Source organism: Mesoplodon mirus, assembly GCF_964341445.2.
Source record: "Mesoplodon mirus genome assembly, chromosome: 5".
In the NCBI taxonomy this organism is placed as follows: domain Eukaryota; kingdom Metazoa; phylum Chordata; class Mammalia; order Artiodactyla; family Ziphiidae; genus Mesoplodon; species Mesoplodon mirus.
Window position 1 is genome coordinate 131,659,661 of NC_138980.1, and position 16,840 is coordinate 131,676,500.

The window sequence follows — 16,840 nt, forward strand, 5'->3', positions numbered from 1 at the left end:
TCTAAGATTCTATGATCTTCAACTATGACCTATGTAACAACACTATGGCCTTACCTGGTTCGATAGCTGCTGAGATAAAGGACTGAGCCTCTCGCACTCGCTTCATTACTTCTTCTAACTCCTTAGCTGCAGCCTGAGGTGTCATCTCAGGGGGTTTTACTATTGCATTGTTGGAGTGATTTATTCTAAATTAAAAATATTAGCATATCACAAATACACACCATATTTTACAAAACATGAAACAACTAATTGTTTATATGATACACATATTTACAAATCTGAGGACATCTCAAAAGCACATTTAAAATAATATAGCTAAACAAAGAATAACCAAAACCAACCTCAAAACCATGATTTATCTCATTCCCATCTGCCATCATCTCTTGCTAACCAAGGCAAAAAGCAAGGGAAAAGAAGAAAAACTGAACCCTAGCTAACTTCTTTAACAACCTAAATAGGCCAGGACAACGGCTTCTCCTCACAGCTTAGAGTTATAATAAATTAAAATGGTAACACCAATATTAAAATGAATCACTTCTATTCTTAGATTATAAAATTTTGTTCATAACCTCTGCACCTCGGAAGGATGAAAGGGAACCTATATATCATGTGCACCATTTTAATCGACCCTGGCCTAGTCATACAGCTTCAAATATGGGAGGAATCTGATAAAACTCTTCCTTTATGGGTAACAGTGGTTTCTCTGATGCACATAAATGAATTTGGTGTGTCTCACTTTACCATGGTGAAAACACAGCATTCACTAAGAACAGTTTCTTATCCCTTAATAGCAGACTCCTGATCAAACTGTATAATTAAGGCAATTATCTACAGAATTCAGATAAAATTGGTGCCTCAATAATGTGCATGAAATAGTATTTCTGGTCTTGAGTACCTGAAAGGCTACATCAATTTTTCATTTTGCAAACAAGGATGTGAGCAAACCTTAAAATGTATAATTTAAAACATTTCTGGGTACTTTCTTCCTGAAATTTTGGATTTACCAAAATTCTTATTACTATATTACTGTAAGTTCTACCCATATGTTAAACTGCCCATTAGTCTAGTGTAATAATGCAAAACCAACCTAACTTGTTAAAGCTTATGGAAAAAGACCTACAATCAATATGTACGGTATAAAAATGTTAGACCTTTGAAATAGAAAATAAGATGTCTTCAAATGTAACTTTAATTTAAAGGCTAAAATGGTAAATATCTCATGTGTTTCATTTATACTTAACACAAAGTCTTCCTTTCCACAAATTGCCAATTACTATTAAAAAGAAAAAAAAAACTGCATTACATCAAAACCACAAAATTTTTTCAAAATCATTAAAATTTCTTTGTTTAGTGTTTCTTACTTCAGTGGCCTGTCTCCAAACATAACTCCATTAAAAGCAAGGGCCCTTGGTACAGAATTTTGGTCTGCAAATTCCACAAAAGCAAACCGAGTTGGCTGAGTCTCATCACCTGCCATCCGCACAAACTTCACTTCTCCAACTTGTTTAAAAAATTCAAGTAGCTGATCAGCTGTTGTTGTCTGAAGAAACAAAGTAACACTTTAATAAAGTATATTCTTCTTTAAAAAAATCAGGTAAATACTACTTTATCAATTGATACGATTTTTAAGAAAGGGAAAGGAATAAGAGGTCCCACCACTCAATTTCTTCTTATATTAGTTACCTGGGAATTCAAATTGCCAACATAGACTGTTCTCCTAATTTCATCAATTTTGGAAGGATCCACATTTCCCATAAGTGGTGGCTGTGGTATCTCTCCAAGTGTTGCAATATTGGGGTCTAGTGCTGCTGCTGGTATAGCTCCCAAACTGCTAAGGGAAACACCCAGCTATAAAAAAATTAAAAAAAAAAAACAGAGCAGATATTTTCTATTAGTGTCAAAAATTACCATTCTCTAATCTTGAAGAATATTGATCAACTCAGTAAGAATGGAAAGAGACTAGGGACTCCTAATTTAAGCCAGGTATATATCTGAATTATTCAGAGTAAGGTCACAGTAGTTTTCAATGTAATTAGAAATACAACATATTTCTTAACTATCTGGGTACTTTAATTACTTCTAAACTAGACACTAAAAGCAAACAGTCCATTCTCATTATCTGTAGTACTTATGTCCAATAACGTTTGCCATGAAGACTGAATTATTAAATACTGAAATCGCTGCTCCTAGGGAAAAAACACAGGGCTAGGTTCCTATGAGCCTCTGGTCATAACACTTTCATCAAGTGATAAATATATGACCTTGTTTTATGTGTGCTTCTGTTTAAAAATACCTTAGTTAGTATATATTATTGATTCATTAACATTAAACTCATGACCAGCAGCATGATCAACTCATGCCTGAATGAACCTTATCTTACGTAAGAATTTTCTCTGTAAGGTACATCACAGGCTTACAACACTTAGGAACACGACAGAACTTTAGCACTATGCTGGGGACCAATTTAAAGAGCAAAACCACCAACATAAAGCACAAAAATGCAAAAAACATGACACTCGACACACCACACACAAAAAAGGTATTTACACCATCAGAGCTGAAATAAGAAGGCAGAGTGTTGCTCTGTTTGAACTCATCTGGGAATGAACATATCAAGCAACTCAATTTTTTCCTCATTCTATTTGTGTTGATGAATAACCACAAAAGCACCACAAGTACTGATTTTGAGATTTCAGATAAATTTTAGCTAGTATGTGAATTCACAAATACAGAATTCACAAATAATGAGAATCAACTGTACCTCGGGCATTCAACAACACTGTGAATTCCTAATGCTTAACAATAATCAAAGCACCTAATTTTTGCTAGGTTATTAACTCAATTCTCAGAACAGCCCTAAGAGATAGATATTACTATTACACCAATTTCACAGATAAAGACAAAGTCTTACAGAAAATAATTTTCCCAAAGATACTCAGCTAAAGTGGTAAAACCAGGGTACCACCATGCACAGACTAAAATTAAAACAGGGACAAAGTTTACCTAAGAAAAGAAACCTAAAATATTAAACCCTTACTTACACTATGGTAGGAAAAACATAAAAACCTTTGAATGATCTTTCAGAACGTTACTAAAATCAGTTTTTAGTTCAAGCATTAAGAAACACATTTTTAATGTGAATTTAAACTTGAAAAGATAGATCTCAGAATTTAAAAATGGAAAATTTTGCAGGATTCACATGACTTTTCAACGAAAAAAAAAACTGCAACTTTCATTTCCACTTTTGCAATTTAAGGCAAATAAGTTAACTGACTATATATTGTTATATTGTTGCAAAACTACTAAAATTTAACAAATGTTAAGTAATAACACTTCCTAAAGGTGAAAATACTAGTTTATGAAATGAGTATCACTTATGCTCATCATAGCAACCCATGTGTGATCTTTTCAAAACATGTCAAATCAAGTTTTACCCCCGCTTAAAACCCTTTAGAATAAAATTCAAACTTCCTTCTGTGGCCTAAATAGCCCTACATCATCAGTGCCCTATCTATCCCTCCAATCTCAAAACACCTACTACCCTGCTGCCCCCCCCACCCCGCCACCCTGCCTTCACAACTATTCTGCACCTGGAACACACAAGTCTTTCTCACTTTAGGGTTTCTCACTTGGCATTCCTTCTGCCCTAGAAAGCTCTTCCCCTAGCTTCTGCTGGCTGAATCCTTCAACCGCCAGGTCAATCACCCTCTCCAGGAGGCTTTCCCTCACCTTATGTAGAGCCTCATTTACTCTCTACTACATCACTCTGTTTTTTTTCTTCATAGTTTTATTACCATCTGTGGTATCTTGCTACTGACAGATCTTATATTTTTTGCTGTCACCATTTCAAGTTATAATGTTGTAGAAAATACCTTAGTTCAAAACAGGTGAATGACCTAGCCTCTCTCCACATGTTGCGTCTAATCACACTCCTTTTTCCCCTACCATGTCTTTGATAGTCTAACATTCACAGATGATTGAGGGTCATACCTTAAATTTTTTTCTACTGTGCAAGAGAATTATTACATACAATTAAGCTATATCACAAATATGAGTATTATTATTTGTCAGTTTTGCATGGATTTAAAACAGGCCTCTCCTGGTATTCCCAGCTGTCAATCCCTTTGACCTACAAATTTCTCCACTGGGACATACAATTATAGATCTCTAATGGGCCTTTCCAAATCATCTAATCCAACTCCTTTGTTTCTCAGATTTAAAGATCATTCAGTCCTGTTTTTAGAAACTTTTCCTGTCTCTCTCTCTCTCTCTTCTTTGCACTATACCATTCTTCGACACTTGTGTCATTTAACATGGTAATCACCAATCACATATGGCTATTTGAATTTTAATTAAAATTCAGTGCCTCAGTCACACTAGCCACATTTCAAGTGCTCAAGAACCACATATTGCTAGTAGCTTCTATACTAGATAGTAGATATACAGACATCTCCATCATAGCACAAAGTTCTACTGGATGTGGCTGCACTATAACAATACAACTACCCTTCTTTAGACTAGCCTATTTTCTTTTTTTTTTTTTAATTTTTTTATGGCAATTTTCAATACCTATCTTTTTTTTTTGTTTTTGTTGGTAGGAGTTTATTAATTAATTAATTTATTTTTGCTGTGTTGGGTCTTCGTTTCTGTGCGAAGGCTTTCTCTAGTTGTGGCAAGTGGGGGCCACTCCTCATCGCGGTGCGCAGGCCTCTCATCATCGCGGCCTCTCTCGCTGCAGGAGCACAGGCTCCAGATGCGCAGGCTCAGCAGCCGTGGCTCACGGGCCTAGTTGCTCCGCGGCATGTGGGATCCTCCCAGACCAGGGCTCGAACCTGTGTCCCCTGCATTAGCAGGCAGATGCTCAACCACTGCGCCACCAGGGAAGCCCCAGATTAGCCTATTGTCTAGCCCTGGTCTAAAGGACCTAAATACTTAAGTTGCCCTTTCAGTCTTTGAGGAGGTAAAGATGACCTGACTCCCGATATAAAACTTTTGCCTTCTGACATAGAAACCTTGGCCTCCCTGGAGATGTGATTTTTAAATAGAAAGAAACCTCATGAAAGGTTTCACTCTTATGAAAGAGTAAACCTTTTCAATGTCTGGAAAAGAAATGTTCTAGGCAGAGGATAAATAAGTACAACAGCCCTAAGACAGAAATATGTTTGGCATATCCAAAGATCAACAAAGCCAATAAGACTGAAATAGAGGGGAGCCAGGAAAACAAGTAGGAAAAAAAAGGTCAGAGAGGTAGCTAGGAGCCAAATCACGGGCCACCTTTCCCCTGTTTTCTACCTAAAATTATTCCTCATGAATTAAGTTTTATAAAAATGCATAACTACAGCTGAATTAAAAGGAATCATTTCCCCTCACAGCAACAAATTAAATAATAAAAACTTTCTATTCTTGATGAATAAAACCTAAAAATTTTCAAGATAGCAAGACAATATTTTCTGAGGAGGGGGAAAAAAAAGATGATGATCCAGGAATTAATCTTAAAATATACCAAAACATACCCAAAATAAAATTTTTAGAAAGCCCAATTCAAATGATCAGATGTTAAATTAAAAACCATTTACAGATCAGGACCTTTCAGATGGTGGAGGAGTAAGCCCTGGAGATCATCTTCCTACCCACAAATACATCAAAAATAAATTTACATGTGGAACAACTCCTACAGAACACCTACTAAACACTGGGAGAAGACCTCACACTTCGCAAAAGACAAGAGACTCCACACATACCAGGCCACGTGGCTGACAGGGTGCTCTGACCAGGTATCAGGCCTGAGCCTCTGAGATGGGAGAGCCGCGCTCAGGACACTGGACCACTTTCACCTCCCAGCCCTATGTAACAGCAATCGGTGAGAGCTCTCCCAGAGATCTCTGTCTCAACGCTAAGACCCAGCTCCACTTAACTACGAGGAAACTCCAGTTCTGGACATCCTATGCAAAACAACTAGCAAGACAGGAACACAACCCCACTCATTAGCAGAAAGGCTGCCTAAAATCATAAGTTCATAGACACCCCAAAACACACCTGCCCACCAGAAAGACAAGATCCAGCCTCATCCACCAGAACACAGGCACCACTCCCCTCCACCAGGAAGCCTACACAACCCACTGAACCAACCTTACCCACTGGGGGCAGACACCAAAAACAACAGGAACTACAAACCTGCAGCCTGCAAAAAGGAGACCTCAAACACAGTAAGTTAAGCAAAATGAGAAGACAGAGAAATACACAGATGAAGGAGCAAGGTAAAAACCCATCAGACTAAACAAATGAAGAAGAAATAGGCAATCTACCTGAAAAAGAATTCAGAGTAATGATAGTAAAGATGATCCAAAATCTTGGAAACAGAATGGAGAAAATACAAGAAACGTTTAAAAAGAACCTAGAACAAACAAACAATGATGAACAACTCAATAAGTGAAATTAAAAACTCTCTAGGAGTCAACAGCAGAATAATTGAGGCAGAAGAACAGATAAGTGACCTGGAGAATAAAATAGTGGAAATAACTACCACACAGCAGAATAAAGAAAAAAGAATGAAAAGAATTGAGGACAGTCTCAGAGACCTCTGGGACAACATTAAACACACGAACATTTTAATTATAGGGGTCCCAGAAGAAGAAGAGAAAAAGAAAGGGACTGAGAAAATATTTGAAGAGATTATAGTCAAAAACTTCCCTAATATGGGAAAGGAAAGAGTCAATCAAGTTGAGGAAGCGCAGAGTCCCATATAGGAAAACCCAAGGAGAAACACATCAAGACACATATTAATCAAACTATCAAAAATTAAATACAAGGAAAAAATATTAAAAGTAGCAAGGGAAAATCAACAATTAACATACAAAGGATCCCCATAAGGTTAACAGCTGATCTTTTAGCAGAAACTCTGCTAGCCAGAAGGGAGTGGCAGGACATATTTAAAGTGACGAAAGGGAAAAACCTACAACCAAGATTACTCTACCCAGCAAGGATCTCGTTCAGATTCGACAGAGAAATTAAAAACTTTACAGACAAGCAAAAGCTAAGAGAATTCAACACCACCAAACCAGCTTTACAACAAATGCTAAAGGAACTTCTCTAGGCAGGAAACACAAGAGAAGGAAAAGCCCTAAAATAAAAAACCCAAAACAATTAAGAAAATGGTAACAAGAACATACATATTGAAAATTACCTTGAATGTAAAATGGATCAAATACTCCAACCAAAAGACACACACTGGCTGAATGGGTACAAAAACAAGACCCGTATATATGCTGTCTACAAGAGACCCACTTCAGACCTAGGGACACATACAGACTGAAAGTGAGGGGATAGAAAAAGATATTCCATGCAAATGGAAATCAAAACAAAGCTGGAGTAGCAATTCTCATATCAGACAAAATAGACTTTAAAATGAAGGCTATTACAAGAGACAAAGAAGGACACTACATGATGATCAAAGGATCAATCCAAGGTGATGATATAACAATTGTAAATATTTATGCATCCAACACAGGAGCACCTCAAAACATAAGACAAATGCTAACAGCCATAAAAGGGGCAATCTACAGTAACACAATCATAGTAGGGGACTTCAACACCCCACTTTCACCAATGGACAGATCATCCAAAATGAAAATAAATAAGGAAACACAAGCTTTAAATGACACATTAAACAAGATGGACTTAATTGATATTTATAGGACATTCCATCCAAAAACAACAGAATACACCTTCTTCTCAAGTGCTCATGGAACATCCTCCAAGATAGACCATATCTTGGGTCACAAATCAAGCCTTGGTAAATTTAAGGAAATTGAAATCATATCAAGCATCTTTTCCAACCACCACGCTATGAGACTAGATATCAATTACAGGAAAAAACAACTGTAAAAACTGCAAACACATGGAGCCTAAACAATACACTACTAAATAACCAAGAGATCACTGAAGAAATCAAAGAGGAAATTTTTAAAAACCTAGAAACAGGGCTACCCTGGTGGCGCAGTGGTTGAGAGTCTGCCTGCCGATGCAGGGGACAAGGGTGCGTGCCCCAGTCCGATAGGATCCCACATGCCGCTGAGCGGCTGGGCCCGTGAGCCATGGCCGCTGAGCCTGCGCGTCCAGGGCCTGTGCTCCGCAACGGGAGAGACCACAACAGTGAGAGGCCCGCGTTCCGCAAAAAAAAAAAAAAAAAACCTAGAAACAAATGACAATGAAAACAAGACAGCCCAAAACTTATGGGATGTAGCAAATGCAGTTCTAAGAGGGAAGTTTATAGCAATACAATCCTACCTCAAGAAACAAGAAAAATCTCAAACAAACAACTTTACCTAACACCTAAAGCAATTAGAGAAAGAAGAACAGAAAAAAACCCAAAGTTAGCAGAAGGAAAGAAATCATAAAGATCAGATCAGAAATAAATGAAAAAGAAATGAAGGAAACAATAGCAAATATCAATAAAACTAAAAGCTGGTTCTTTGAGAAGATAAACAAAATTGATAAACCATTAGCAAGACTCATCAAGAAAAAAAGGGAGAAGACTCAAATCAACAGAATTAGAAATGAAAAAGGAGAAATAACAACTGACACTACAGAAATACAAAGGATCATGAGAGATTACTACAAGCAGCTATACGCCAATAAAGTGGACAACATGGAAGAAATGGACATATTCTTAGAAAAACACAACCTTCTGAGACTGAACCAGGAAGAAACAGAAAATATAAACAGACCAATCACAAGCCCTGAAATTGATACTGCGATAAAAAATCTTCCAACAAACAAAAGCCCAGGACCAGATGGCTTCACAGGCGAATTCTATCAAACATTTAGAGAAGAGCTAACACCCATCCTTCTCAAACTCTTCCAAGATAAAGCAGAGGGAGGAACACTCCCAAACTCATTCTACGAGGCCACCATCACCCTGATACCAAAACCAGACTAAAATGTCACAAAAAAAGAGAAATACAGGCCAATATCACTGATGACCATAGTTGCAAAAATACTAGCAAAAAGAAGCCAACAGCACATTAAAAGGATCATACGCCATGATCAAGTGGGGTTTATCCCAGGAATGCAAGGATTCTTCAATATACACAAATCAATCAATGTGATAAACCATATAAACAAATTGAAGGATAAAAACCATATGATCATCTCAACAGGTGCAGAAAAAGCTTTCAACATAATTCAACACCCTTTAGGATAAAAACCCTCCAGAAAGTAGGCATAGAGGGAACTTACCTCAATATAATAAAGGCCATATACAACAAACTCACAGCCAACATCACTCTCAATGGTGAAAAACTGAAACCATTTCCACTAAGATCAGGAACAAGACAAGGCTGCCCACTCTAACCACTATTATTCAACATAGTTTTGGAAGTTATAGCCACGTCAATCAGAGAAGAAAACGAAATAAAAGGAATCCAAATTGGAAAAGAAGTAAAACTGTCACTGTTTGCAGATGACATGATACTATACATAGAGAATCCTAAAGATGCTACCAGGAAACTACTAGAGCTAATCAATGAATTTGGTAAGTAGCAGGGTACAAAATTAATGCACAGAAATCTCTTGCATTCTTATACACTAATGATGAAAAATCTGAAAGAGAAATTAAGGGAATACTCCCACTTACCACTGCAACAAAAAGAATAAAATACCTAGGAATAAACCTACCTAAGGAGACAAAAGACCTGTATGCAGAAAACTATAAGACACTGATAAAAGAAATTAAAGATGATACAAACAGATGGAGAGATATACCATGTTCTTGGATTGGAAGAATCAACATTGTGAAAATGACTATACTACTCAAAGCAATCTATAGATTCAATGCAATCCCTATCAAACTACCAATGGCATTTTTCACAAAACTAGAACAAAAAATTTCACGGTTTGTATGGAAACAGAAAAGACCCCAAAAAGTCAAAGCAATCTTGAGAAAGAAAAATGGAGCTGGAGGAATCGGGCTCCCTGACTTCAGGCTATACTACAAAGCTACAGTAATCAAGACAGTATAGTACTGGCACAAAAACAGAAATATAGATCAACGGAACAGGAAGGAAGTGCAGAGTTAAACCCACACACATATGGTCACCTTATCTTTCATAAAAGAGGCAAGAATATATAGTGGAGAAAACACAGCCTCTTCAATAAGTGGTGCTGGGAAAACTGGACAGGGACATGTAAAAGAATGAAATTAGAACACTCCCCTAACACCATACACAAAAATGAACTCAAAATGGATTAAACACCTAAATGTAAGGCCAGTCACTATAGAACTCTTAGAGGAAAACATAGGCAGACACTATGACATAAATCACAGCAAGATCCTTTTTGACACACCTCCTAGAGAGATGGAAATAAAAACAAAAATAAACGGGACCTAATGAAATTTAAAAGCTTTTGCATAGCAAAGGAAACCAAAACAAGATGACAAGACAACACTCAAACTGGGAGAAAATATTTGCAAATGAAGCAACTGACAAAGGATTAACCTCCAAAATATCCAAGCAGCTCATGCAGCTCAATATCAAAAAAACAAACAACCCAAAACAAAAATGGGCAGAAGACCTAAATAGACATTTCTCCAAAGAAGATACACAGATTGCCAACAAACACATGAAAGGATGCTCTACACCACTAATCATCAAAGAAATGCAAATCTAAACTACAATGAGGTATCACCCCACACCAGTTAGAATGGCCATCGTCAAAAAATCTACAAACAGGGCTTCCCTGGTGGCGCAGTGGTTGAGAGTCTGCCTGCCGATGCAGGGGATGCGGGTTCGTGCCCCGGTCCGGGAAGATCCCACATGCCGCGGAGCAGCTGGGCCCGTGAGCCATGGCCGCTGAGCCTGCGTGTCTGGAGCCTGTGCTCCGCAAAGGGAGAGGCCACAACAGTGAGAAGCCCGTGTACCGCAAAAAAAAAAATAAAAAATCTACAAACAATAAATGCTGGAGAGGGTGTGGAGAAAAGGGAACCCTTTTGCACTGTTGGTCGGAATGTAAATTGATACAACCACTATGGAGTACAGTATGAAGGTTCCTTAAAAAACGAAAAACAGAGCTACCATACGACCCAGCAATCCTACTACTGAGCATATACCCTGAGAAAACCATAATTTAAAAAGAGTCATGTACAAAATGTTCACTGCAGCACTATTTACAATAGCCAGGACATGGAAGTAACCTAAGTGTCCATCGACAGATGAATGGATAAAGAAGATGTGGCACATATATACAATGGAATATTACTCAGCCATAAAAAGAAATGAAATTGAGTTATTTGTAGTGAGGTGGACGGACCCAGAGTCTGTCACACAGAGTGAAGTAAATCAGAAACTGAAAAACAAATACCGTATGCTAACACGTATATATGGAATGTAAAAAAGCAAAAAAATGGTTCTGAAGAACCTAGGGGCAGGACAGGAATAAAGATGCAGACGTAGAGAAATGGACTTAAGGACACGGGGAGGGGGAAGGGTAAGCTGGGACGAAGTGAGAGAGTGGCATTGACATATATAACACTACCAAATGTAAAACAGATAGCTAGTGGGAAGCAGCTGCATAGCACAGGGAGATCAGCTTGGTGCTTTGTGACCACCTAGAGGGGTAGGATAGGGAAGGTGGAAGGGAGATGCAAGAGGGAGGGGATATGGGGATATATGTATACATATAGCTAATTCAGCAGAAACTAACACAACTTTGTTATATGGCAGAAACAGAACATTGTAAAGCAATTATACTCCAATAAAGATATTAAAATAAAATAAAAAATAAAAGGCATTTTCCTCCCATGGATCACAATACAGGTCTCCAGCAGAACAGTGCCGTGTGAAAATCCTAATATTTTGCACTTCCAAGTTTCAAAAACCACTTTTATAACTTGGATAAACTATAATCATAAAGTTTACTGGTTCACTCCCTAAGAACCCAGTACCACAAAGTAAAACACAGCTTTCAATTAATGTGAGTTCTGTATTTGTCTTGGGTTTATTTTTGAAGAAAAATAACTCTTATTTAAAATAAATGACCAGAATCTTTTATATAAACCAAGAACCCAATAACAGCAAATCTTTTTGACACCACTTGGAAATCACAAATGAGGCATTAAATTACTATTTAATTCTGCTAATGAAAAATATTTTTGCCATGTTTTTACCATGTTACATTTTCTCAGTATCAGACAAATGCTCCTCTGAGATATTTTTCCCATTACCAATGGTGTAAATTATTTCAAATTTTTCAAATGGATTTAGTCCTCCTGAACTGGGAAATATAGTTACCTAGATTCTCCAATTCCCTATGCTATCTAAAATGCTGAATTTCGATAACTGATTTTCTAATGAATAATATATTTCAGTTCTCAAATTTAAATGAATCCCCAATTACTTCATAAGCAATTCCAAAAGGCAGTTCAAGTCAGTAACATGGGGAAAAAATTAAGCAGACATTTTGAATCCTCTCCATTTAAAAACACAAATACTTAAAATAGCTTAAATAGCTTAAAATAGCTTTCTAAGCTCTTAAAAAAAAAAAAAACTTTCTAAGCTCTTTATTCAACCAATTACACAGTTAAATGATCACTCCCTTTAGAAGAGGGTGTATCATACTTACTGTAGTTAAGGGATTTGGAGTTGGTATGGGAAGCAAGCCTGCACCAGGCATCAGACTTGTCATGGTTGGAGCAGGAGCCAATAGAGAGAGAGCTTTGGCTTCCTCTGGGATTTTACCTGCAGAGGCAAGTTCCAAACATTACAGAAAGCAGAAACACCACACAAACTTTATACTATGATTTTACAATTACCCTTGCACTTAAAAAATAATAATAATAAATGAATCTATCTATCAGATCCGTATAAAGAAATAAATAAGAACTTAAGTCTTTCCTTTTACCCTGCTCTACTAGGAAAAATAAAAGTGAGCAAAACTTCAAAGACTAACAATCTCATTAATGGAATATTATTTTAAAAATTGAATAATGTAGACAATTATTTAACACTTTGAGCTATGGGTCACCTGTACTGGAAACTTAATGTTCATGAACCAAACGATATCAAGCATGGACGCTTTCCCAGGACGGTGTTTTCGCGGTGATCGAAAGTTGTGTTACACATGACAACCGTTCGTGTTGGCTGCATCACTAATAGCACACAGAACATCAGATACAGAAAAGAAGAACATTTTTTAAAGTTTAATCCCCAGAAATGGCAAATAACCAAATTAGTCAAAAAAAAGAAAAAGAAAAAAACAAATATGTGCGAATTGAAATCTGTTCCTGAGTGTCCCTATCCTGTTAATTGAAACTACCTACTTGTGATGCAAACAATTTTGATAACCTTCCAAAAGATCCCATTTAATTTCAAGTAGACAGAAAAAAACAAAAGCCTACCACATGTAATCAGCTTCAGTTGGAAAGGAAGCCTACACCCATTCAGTTAATAAGGCATCTCACCAACAATGACAGAGATGACTAAAAGAATCCAGTTCCACAAAGAATATGCCTTGGGAAACTGCTAACATTTTTGAAAATGACTAACAGAAAAAAGTCCCCTAGTTTCAGGAAACTTCTTAAATTACTGACTTTTAGAACCGATTTATGTATACTTATCTGAAGAGGGGTGGTTAATGCCTAAGTCTTGCTTATAAGCGTCCTAAGTGCCTAATAATAACAACAATAACATTAAAATAACCCTAGACACTAAGAAAAAGAAATCCCTATGACTAAAAAAATGAAAATTTACTCTGAATTAAGTCTATCAATTTGCCACATTTAATTACTGAATTCTAATCAATTAATTTTGATAAGGACTGTGACTTTCACACATTTTTTCTGGTCCTTTCTCTCAACTTTCCCAAAAAGAAAATTTCTAAAAAGTTGACTACGTATAGCAATTTCAGAACTACTCATAATTATGTGGTATTTGGCTACACGTTTCCATTATGAATTCTTCAAAAGTAATTTAAAGTACAAAGTCACGCCAAATTGAAAATAGCGTATGGAGTAAATTTTCAAAAAAGCACCACGTGGGGTTTCAGTGGTAAAAATTCTACTTAACACAACCACATGTGCAGGGATAAATCTCTAAAAAAATTATCTGAATATATTTCTAAACATGGATGGAATTCAAGACGAATTTTAAAACTTGCTTTAAGTAGTGGTTACACCTTATTTATACAAATACAGAAATCACATTTTATTAGCTGTAGCAAATGCCTACTTATTTCTAAGCTTTGCAACATCTAAGTCTATATTACCTTAATTTACTAATTTCAAAAACAAAGTCATTTTATTATTTCAGTAAATTCTGCATAAGCACTGATTTTAACATGCATGAAGATTAAAAGGTGGGAAGGCCTTACTGAAGACATCAAATAACAATAATTTATTTTGTATTTATTAGTTATTAGCATTAAGACATTTATCTGTATACTCACATATACTATTTACATCACTATCAGACCTGCTTTATCTGTTAAAAATAAGTATTACTTTTTTAATATTTGTAAAACCTGTACACATCTTGATAAGTCAACTGAGGTCCTAAGGTACAAACCCTATGCTTCACTACCCTAATTTATGCACCTAAAAAACAAATAAAGAGTTCCAATCTAGTAATGTCCCCAATTTAATATTACCTGTCCATTAAATAAGCAAAACTATCCACATGAAAGACCACATAAACAAAACGGGTATTCAATACAGGCCAAAAGTTGATTACTTAACATAATAAAGTCATTCAGTGTTGGCTTAAAAATAGTATCAGGAGGTTGTCTGCCTCTCACTGTCTCTCACAGTATAATAAACTATTACAAGTATTAAGTCTAACTAAAAGCACAATATTTTTTACTTATTCTAATTACCATTAAAGATACTTTAAGAAAAAAGTTCCATTGCTTAATTTCCAAGATAGAATTCTACCAAATATACCCTCCAAATACTATGAGTGTATAAAAGTATAAAACAAATAAGCATTTAGCATTTTTCCCAAACTGTACTCATCAAAGACAACTGAGAGAAAAAACAATGTCTCTCACTCATCCTAATCTCAGAATCCATTTAGAAACGAGTAATCTCTGAACATTTTTCAACAAAAAAATTCAGGCAAAAAAATACACACACAAGTGTAAGTATTCAACAGTTTCTCAAATATCCATTCCCCACGTAGGCAATTAAAAGTGTTTTCAAATCAAAGAAATGCTATTTTCTATAAAAAATATCATAAAAGTGAAAAGTCTCCTCTTGTCCTCTACCCCCAGAATGTTATAAGAAATTTACTTATTTTCCTTGATGATTTTGTATGCCTAAAATTCTAAGGGAGGAGGACGAAAATTTGAAGCTATCAGTTGGTCTTTATGAGAGATGCAGACTTGGGAGAAAACTGCAAAAATGTTACACTGAGATCAAAACGTGTTCCTAAGAATCTCATCAGTGTTTTAGTGTTTTGGGAACAAAATGTACCTAATCAGTTTATAAACACCAATTAAGACTAGCATTGAGCTTCAGGAAACCATATCCTAATTTACTGTGAAAATTTATTTTATGTTAAGGATGAGCTCTACTAATCATCTCCCAATATAATTTGCAATGCAATGTTATGAACCCTTAATGGAATACCATTTACAAAGAACTGGAAAACCAGCTCACAAGTTAAAGTGAAAGAGATTTAACAAAACAAAAACAAAAACAAAAACAAAAAAAAGGGACAAAATAAAGAAAAAGAAATGAAATTAAAGTAAAACAATAAAAAACAGAGACAGGGCGTCCATCTTCTGCGGTTCAGACTCCGATCTCATTTCCCCAATGAAGGTTTCACTTGACGGCAGGTTTAGTGGCATGGCAAACAATGCCTAACTCAGGCAAGTGTAACAGGTCTGCCTTGGCCAGTCTAGTCATCTAATAATGCACAAATATCACATAGAGAAAACATACAAAACCAAATTAATAGTCAAAATCCATCTACCAGAAAATGTGGACATAAACTTATGACTGATGATTAGGCTGACACCCTTATTATGTTTGACCTTATCTTTTTCTAAGTGTTAACATTTATAAAAAGAAATCTGAGATGCACGCAACAACAAAAAGAGGTCATATTTGGACAAGTATAATGAAAGTATATTTTATTTTGAAGTGGCATGTTTTATCAACAATAGCTAATGCTTAATATGTACGAAACTATTACACATCAAACATTACTTAAATGGCTTAGGATCTCACAGTACTACTGTCTGCATTTAAAAAGAAACAGCAAATTGAAAGAAACTGAAAAAAACTTCTTACAATTTTTTTCTATGGTTTTCTCACTTCTTTCATAATGCTGTTTCTATAACATCAAGGAAAGAATACAATCAGTGAAGTAAACAGAAGACTGCTTACAGCACCACAGCACATCTCCTCTTACAGAACTTACTCCACTGGAACTCTTTCCTTTGATTTATTTCAAAGTCACTTTGCTATCTTTTTTAACACAACAATACATTATTACTTTGCTTGCAGTGCATAATCAGATCTTTTAACAGCTCACTGTGACATTCTTCAGGTTCTATAAATTCATTTTTGTTGTATTTAATGAAAAATGTGTATCTGTTTTTCCAATACAAATTATTTTATAGGTTAGTGTTCTAAAATACTTACAACTAAACTGGAATAAAAATATGCTTGAATTTTCACGTTCAAAAATAGCGAAATTTTGTCTGTTTGTTAATACTAAAAATATTCAAAAGCCATTATAATAAATGTGCATTTATTTATTTCTATCAAGTAAAACAAACAAACAAAAAGGAACCTCTACATGCCCATAATCTTGAACATTTATGACAAACCATGGTCACTTCT

The 16,840-nt window shown here is 35.8% G+C and overlaps 1 protein-coding gene across 6 annotated transcripts in view; it reads right to left on the minus strand.

The window, feature by feature from the left end:
• Positions 1-16,840, minus strand: part of SREK1 (splicing regulatory glutamic acid and lysine rich protein 1) — a 54,660-nt gene that overhangs the window by 28,108 nt on the left and 9,712 nt on the right. For 2 of the 6 annotated variants that reach the window (XM_082622330.1, XM_082622329.1), the window contains exons 3-6: positions 12,619-12,734; positions 1,684-1,848; positions 1,362-1,540; positions 55-185 (exon numbers count right to left, since the gene is read on the minus strand). In XM_082622330.1, coding sequence (XP_082478456.1) covers positions 55-185; positions 1,362-1,540; positions 1,684-1,848; positions 12,619-12,734 — 591 coding nt within the window. Of the gene's footprint in view, positions 1-54; positions 186-1,361; positions 1,541-1,683; positions 1,849-12,618; positions 12,735-13,020; positions 15,899-16,840 lie in introns of those variants that run through there. The other 4 variants (XM_082622332.1, XM_082622333.1, XM_082622331.1 and 1 more) reach the window with 4 other exon arrangements.